Source organism: Cupressus sempervirens, chromosome 3, assembly GCF_028749045.1.
Source record: "Cupressus sempervirens isolate cs-2001-9-10 chromosome 3, ASM2874904v1, whole genome shotgun sequence".
Taxonomy (NCBI): Eukaryota; Viridiplantae; Streptophyta; class Pinopsida; order Cupressales; family Cupressaceae; genus Cupressus; species Cupressus sempervirens.
This window is the reverse complement of record NC_143120.1, coordinates 1,121,886,648-1,121,894,426: the sequence shown is the minus strand read 5'-3', so window position 1 is coordinate 1,121,894,426 and position 7,779 is coordinate 1,121,886,648. Positions and strand designations below refer to the sequence as shown.

General features: G+C 37.0%; 1 protein-coding gene across 1 annotated transcript; it reads right to left on the bottom strand.

Moving 5' to 3' along the window:
• Positions 1–6,105: 6,105 nt before the first annotated feature.
• On the bottom strand, positions 6,106–7,526 carry LOC149570747 (uncharacterized). The gene has a single exon (XM_089823295.1). It carries the CDS (start codon positions 7,185–7,187, stop codon positions 6,216–6,218), a length of 972 nt encoding a protein of 323 aa, XP_089679421.1. The 5' UTR covers positions 7,188–7,526; the 3' UTR covers positions 6,106–6,215.
• Between the last annotated feature and the right edge of the window lie 253 nt (positions 7,527–7,779).

Here is a 7,779-nt window from a genome sequence, read left to right as displayed (position 1 = left end):
CAACAAAGGAGGCTCAAGGGATAAAATCTTCATAAAGACCCTCATAATGGCTTGTAAGAGCAATGAAAGGGCTTTGGAAGAGTCATTTATGGCCTAGTGGGCTTCATAAAGTTTTATGGTTGGGATATTTTGAGGGAGATGAGAGGAATTTTGACTTGGGCTTGATTAGGAAGGTTTTAAGCTTGCTTAGGTTTGTGCAAATGATTAGAGGATGGATTAGGATGGTTTAGGATTAGCTTAGAGATAGGCAAGTGGATGGTATTTAATGAGGGTGGGTGAAGAAGGAGATATTTGTTAACTTTGACTTGGGTTAGTAAATTTTAACCCATGTTTAGGGAATGTGACAAGGTTAGGAGGGGATTAGGATTAGGTTTAAAGACATCTTCTAGAAGAGTCTAGACTTTGGATGAGGATAAAGACTTTCTAGAATAGTCTAGGACTTCCTAGGATGAGGATGAAGACTTTCTAGAAGAGTCTACAACTTCTTAGGAAATAAATAAAGTTTTATTTATTTCAAGGGTTTGGGTTGAGGAGATATTTATTAAAAAAAATTTAATAAACATGAGGATTAATATTTAATCTTAATTAAATATTTTGAGTTGGGATTAGGGGTAGGAAATGATGAAATTAACCTTTAATCAAAATTAAAGAAGGATTAGAAGATTTTGGAAGAGGTTAGTGGTCTTAAGGAAATTGGCCAAGTTTTGGGCAAAATTTTTTATTATTATTTATTTTGGGTTTTTTGGTCAATTTATTAATTAAATAATTAATAAAGAAAGAAATAATGTTTAAATAAGATTTAAACATTTTTGGGAGGGATTCCTTAATTAAATATTTTTAATCAAGATAAAGGGATTTAATGGCATAAAAATAAATAAATTAATTAAATAATTAATTAATTAATTAATGATGATGTCATCAGGGACTTTTTAGAAAATAAAAAATACTTTATTTTGTAAAGGTTTTTAGGTGTCTACACCACCCACATCTATAGAGGTTTCAGAGGTTTGCTCATTAATCCAATTAGGAAGAGAATGTCCTTCACACAAAATACAATGACCAACTATATCACCAATCCCAGTAAATGAGTGTAACACTGAATGACTATTTGTAATGGCATTTTTGGCTCTCTTTCCCAAGAGGAATGCAAACTTCAAGAAACAACGAGTGAAGGAAATAAAAAGGCACAAATATGTTCTCCACCTCATTTGATACCATGATAATAGATTTGGTCAACAACCACACTTTAGATACTTCTTATTGAACTTACTTATGAGGCATCGAAGTTAAGAAACAACTTCATCTTTTGTACAATGTCAAACAGATGACTCGTTGCCCCCAACTATTGGTTCCCTTAGACAAAGACTAAAGGATTTGTTCGATGACAAGAAAGTAGATCAATTGATGGGATTCACATCATAGATACATGGAACACGAACCTTTTGGAATGAAAGAAGAATGGAGCTATCTGACATGGTTATTCAACTAGGATGCCCAACACCATTCTTTACTCTCAGTCCAACAGATGCAAAATGTGTAGGGCCCATTTGCCGTTGCACCAAAAGCCATGACTGTTAGTGAACATGGAACACCACATAATCAACCACCTATGGGCAGGGGAGCGCATCGCATCACCCAACAATCTCCCCCTCGACGCGCATACCAGGTGCTTACGCGGGTCGAGAAGGCACCGGGGAGATTTGAACCCATGACCAGGCCAAAACCAAGCTCTGATACCAATTGTAGGGCCCATTTGCCGTTGCACCAAAAGCCATGATTGTTAGTGAACATGGAACACCACATAATTAACCACCTGTGGGCAGGGGAGCGCGTCGCATCACCCAACAAAATGGTCAGACCTACACAACATAATGCCTTAGAAAACACCATCAAATCATCCTACAATTGCTAAATTGAGCTTACAAAATGTAATTGGGAATCCACATCTTACTACACTTTAAATGCATCATAGATTTACTACATTTTGTGAAGAGGTCCTCGAGAAACTACCAGGGAAAACTAATTACTCGTATAGGTACAAATTAAATCACATTTTAAAATATCAATTAAGCCCTTCTTAAATTACATACTAATTTTTAAAAATCTCTATAGGTATGAATGGCAACAGCGAGGTTCTGCACACATACATCGCTGTATTTGCTTAGTTGGTGCACCAAACTTTGACAAACTAGACTAGAAGAGTGCACAATCTATAGAAAGTGCAATTGAATACATTGATAAGTATGTCTTTGCACAGAATCCGAGGAGCAATGAAAGTAGGAGTCAAACACTCTTATCGATCACCAACAGAGGACCCTTGCTTAATGGACACAAATAAGATATTGACAAGTAACCCTCTCAATGATTACATTGAATTACTCAATCATGTCCAATGACATACAAAATGAACACCACGAACTTGTTTTTCAAAGGAAACAAAAAACTATGGTATATCAATATAAATCACCATAGACCTTACAATAAAAATCAAACATCAATTTTGCAAAAAATGGCCAACCCAAACATAACCAAGATAGAAATGATGTATGCCTCAACCTACACAACCCATCAATTTTGTCCATTTGGAGAACCAACGTAGATTGCCAACCTGTTATTTCACTAAATGCAGTGCTCAAGTATGTTGTGAAGGATTTGAGCAATACAAATCCACCAAGCTTGAAAAATACCTACATGTAAAAACCTATCACCGAGAAGAAAAAGACAAGAAGAGGCGAGGGTTTGCTTTGAAAATATGCAAAGTGTATTCTCATAAATGAAAAAGATAAGATATAATTACAAAAGATCAATCCTTATAGAAGGAGATCGAAACTCGAAAAAATGGTAACCTAAAAGGGAAAAGTCGTTTAGTAATTACTAATTAATTAATAAATGTGAATGCATAAGTGCATAAAGTGAAATCTTGAGAAGGGAGAAAAGATAATTTAATAATTTAAATTAAATTAACCTTTTTCTATAAAATATTGTAAAATATGCCGCAAAAATAGAGCAAAAGTCTAAAACATACCATTCAATGCTATTTCATATTTCCACCAATTTTCAATCTAATACACCAGCAACAAATTATTTTAGAAATATGATAAATGGCATACTTTTTGAACAAGACATTGGAGCACAAGAGACCTCCCACATCCTACTTAAATTGCCCCTTTCCATCAGTAGTAGGACATTTGTTTTCTTTCAGTACACAAAAAAATTGCAGATCGCATTTCCATCTCTCCTACAACTGCAAAAATCTCTCCAAACCATATTGACATATACATTGCTTGACCCACACATCTTGAAACAATGTCATTTTTAGAAGCAACTCAAAAACGGTCTTACATATCATCACACAAAAAACATCAGTGGAAAGAATAACCAAAAAAGGTAATTGTTCAAGTCTCTCCAAGATTCACCACTATCCCAACAATGCATGACAAATCATATTGTACATTTTGTTGGATATAATTAATGTTATACTATCCATTTATAAACATTGTACAAGATTTGGGGAAGTCAAATGAAGAAATAATACACAATTGGAAAAGATTCAAAACCATGTATAGTCCATGGCATGTCCACCGAGAAAATGTACCAATAGTTGTTGAAGATGATCCAAAAAGTCCACTTATGGAGACAAACAATATAGAAGAAGATAGACGTGAAGAATGGCAACTTCTTTCCAGTCTACACCTAGGAGAACCTATTCATGTAAATGAAATGGGCATGTTAGGCCGACACAACATAGATATCAACCATGATAGGGGAGAATGTGAAGTCAACCAATTAGAAGAAGTTATAGCTACTTCCTTTATTGACTCCAAGTGTCAAACATTTCATACTAACATCGTATCTTACCAAAATTTGGAAAGCACACTAGCACTTGAGTAGAAAAATGTCAAGGACATAGTTGGTTCACATGGAAATGAAAACACATCCAACTCTCCACTATGAATGTTTGTTCAAGGAACAACAGGAACAGGAAAATTGCACTTGATTAGTTGCGTCAAGGAAACGCTAACAAAATCAATACTTCTTCTCCTTGCACCACTTCTTCTCCTTGCACCAACATGCATAGCAGCATTCAATATACAAGCATCCACAATTCATTATGCACTTCAAACACCAATCAAAGAAATGACACCACTACAAGGGCAAGCACTCGCAACATTCCTAGAAACAATGCATTTCATATAGTATATTCTAATATTTGAAAAGAGCTTCATCGGGCCAAAGCTAATGGAAAAATTTGACAGATGGTTATGAGAAACATTTCCATGCAAAAACAACGCTCCATTTAGAGGGTGATCTATGCTTCTACTCGATGATTTGAACCAATTACCACTAGTGATAGACATTCTAATGTATGCATATTGGGGAAAACTATGGCACAACTTCAATATAGTTATAACTTTGAAGAAAATATTTTGGCAAAATGGAAAGTATGCTACTCAAATAAGGTTCAGTAACCTTCTCTCAAACCTACAAAATGCACAACCAACAATTGCAGATTGGAAACTACTGATGACAAGATCAAACTCCTCAATGAACACTAAAGAGAAACATATGTTTTTACAATCTACACACTTATTTTCCATAGATGAAATGGTTTCATTACATAATAAACACATGTTATTATCTATAACAAAGCCAATAGCCCTTTGCATAGTAGAACAACTTAGAGGTTCGATAGTTTCAGATGCAAAAGATGAGAAACTACAACCAAAGGTACATCTATGCATAGGACAAGAAGTTAAGTTATCCTCTAATTTGTGGGTTGAAATAGGAGTTGTCAATGGTGCACTTGGCCAAGTTAAAAAAATTGTTTACAAAAACAATGTAATGCCACCACAACCTCCCTTATTTGTTGTTGTACACTTCAAAAGGTATATTGGTCCACCATGGGATTGTAATTAGCCATAGGATGTGCCAATAACCCCATTGAGTCGTGGAAATCGATGTCAAATACCACTAAAAATGGCATGGGCATTGACCATACACAAAGCACAAGGGCTTACTTTGCAAGGTGCCACAATTGGCATTGGAAACATTGATTGACAAGGAATTACGTTCGCCGCAATTTCAAGAGTTAAAGATATTGTTTGCTTGTGCATAAACCCAATTTTTACATTTGACAGATATGCACGTATAAGCACAAATCCATTGTATAAGCAACAACTATCAAATCAAAAAAATCTACATCAGGATAAAATATAAATCAAGATATGATTAAGTAAATGTATGCATTCAAAACAACTCGAGCAAGCTGAGCAATATTGACTGTAGCCTATGATATAAGGGCATTTCAAAGGTCCCATCCAGCTCATCTAACTTTGCTTCTTTTTTATTTGGTAAGGATTGAGGGTTTTCTTGGTGGTTCTTTCCCTAATGAACCTTGAACCAATGTTATTTATTAATATATCATGGCTTGTCACTTTTGGCAAAAAATAAATTCTTATTAAAAAACAAAAATGAATCAACATCCAAACACATTAGAAGGAACTTTGATGAATTCAATGTAAAGTACATAATACAATTAAAGACTACTTTTCTTTATTCTGTAATAGCAAACTTCAATTTTTAACAACTATTTTGATTACTTGTAAAAAAACAAACAATACAAAATTAGATTAACATACCATGAAATGTGGCTCCATTTCAAAAATACTAATTAAACTTGAGTCCATTCAAATACCAAACTTGCACCCTTAGGATGAATTACGAATGTGGTTCGGAGAAAAAAAGGCGTGCACAGTCAAAAACTTGACTAGAAAAAACTACGAGCCTTGTGGAAATTGCACGCCGCATCTTAATCATGACTTCGAAGGCTTTATCCTGTCGTAAGCCATAGGATACGGCGAGACCTGGATTTGTTCAGACGAAATAAATCAAATACGCAAGCCACTCATGATGAAAATTGACGCGGAACCATCAAACCCACTGTTGTACAATCGTGCTCTGCACTGGCAAAAGACTCGCCTGCCTGCGAGATTGTTGTATTAAAAATTGAATGAAAACACATGAATTTGTTGGAGTAGAGATTGAGAAATGAAAATATATTTGCAGGCATGAATATGTTGGAGTAAGATTGAAGTACGAAACACATTAGCGGGCAGGAAAAACTAAGATCATTGATATTAAAATTCTAATTACAAGTTACAAACAAAGCACATGGAAAATAATCAAATCTCTTTTCAGAGAAATATGTAATCAGATTAGGTCGCATCAGACTTCTGATTCTCTTCCCTTTCAATGAGCCACTGCAGATATTCAAAGTCGGAAACTTGACAGGGAATCGTAAATACGCCTTTCTGACTGAAACCATAAATCTGCTCGGTTTCCTTGAGCAAATGTAAGAAGAGCGGATGATTTAAATAAAAAACAGGAATTACAAAGCGCGTCTGCTCTTCTTCCATCTCTCCAACATACACAGCAACGAATCCTTTCGGAACATCCTTCGGAGGGCAATTGTTCTTACTAATATTATTACTGAAAACCTTATTGCCCTGCTTTCTCTGAACTAAGCTGAGACGACAAGACAATCGGCGGCGGATATTCCATTTGCGATCAGCCATAAGATCAAAGCAAATGCCTGAGTTTTTACGGTTTACATCGGTGTCAGGTCCGTCGAATTGATCAGTCGGAATTGGAAGAGACAAGGTACGGAGAGGCCGACGGTTCGAATCGCTGCCACCGCAAGGAAGATTTGCCGCCTGGGAAAGTCGCTGGTTCGAGTCGCTGCAAATGCAAGAGGGATGTGCCGCCTGGAAAGGTCGCTGGTTCGAGTCGCTAAATATGCAAGAGGGATTTACCGCCTGAAAAGGTCGCTGGTTCGAATTGCTGAATATGCAAGAGCGATTCGCCGCCTGCAAAGGTCGTCGCTTCGAGTCGCTCCGAGTGCTAGAACGATCTGCCGCCTGCAAAGGTTGCCGGTTCGAATCGCTTCTGGTACAAGAGGGCTCTGCCGCCTGCAAAGGTCGCCATTCCGACTCGCTTCGAGTGCCAGAAGGATCTGCTGCCTGCAAAGGTGGGCGATTCGAGTCACTTCGAGTGAAAGAGTGATCCGCATTCCGGTCGAGGCGACAATAACGAGTTCTTGCATTGGATCGCACTAATTTCTTGCAAACCTTGACGAACTTCCGGAGCAGTTTCGAACCCTTGACGTCCATGTCGGCCTCTTCTTCCATGGCTAGTCCTACAGGAGCCCGCGCTGAGCATGTTCGATTCTACCTAATTACAAATCACAGGCAGGGCAAGAAAAGAAATGACTTGCATTTCCGTGGCCCTCTTTCTTCTCCTGCCTCAAAAACCTGGTTGCAGCCATGGCTGCCGCACAAAATAACAAGCGCAAAGAGGAGATCCGAGGGAAGTAACCATTTTATTGAAAGAAATAACAGCGGAAGGAGCGAAGAAAATGAGTAGTGTGATGATGGAACATTGCAACGCGTCGGAATGTGGTAGAGGAGCGTATGAGATGGAGCCGGCGGCCATGTGATTTCATGATTGCACGGCACCAAATTAAGCCGACCTTTTCGGGACCTGCAAGTCATTCAACTATTTACGTGTTAATTACGGGAGAATTTGAGTGTTATATGCATTGGAATGGCCAGTTTTCTAATTTATTAATTTTTCTATTGGTATAATGATTTTTATTTTTAAGTGCGAGGTTTTAGGCAATTAAAAAAGGCTGGAACAACTTTCAGGGTTGTGGCAATGTTCTTCTATTTTCTAAAATATTGACTTTATTCTTCATGGACTCATTTTAAACTATTATATAAT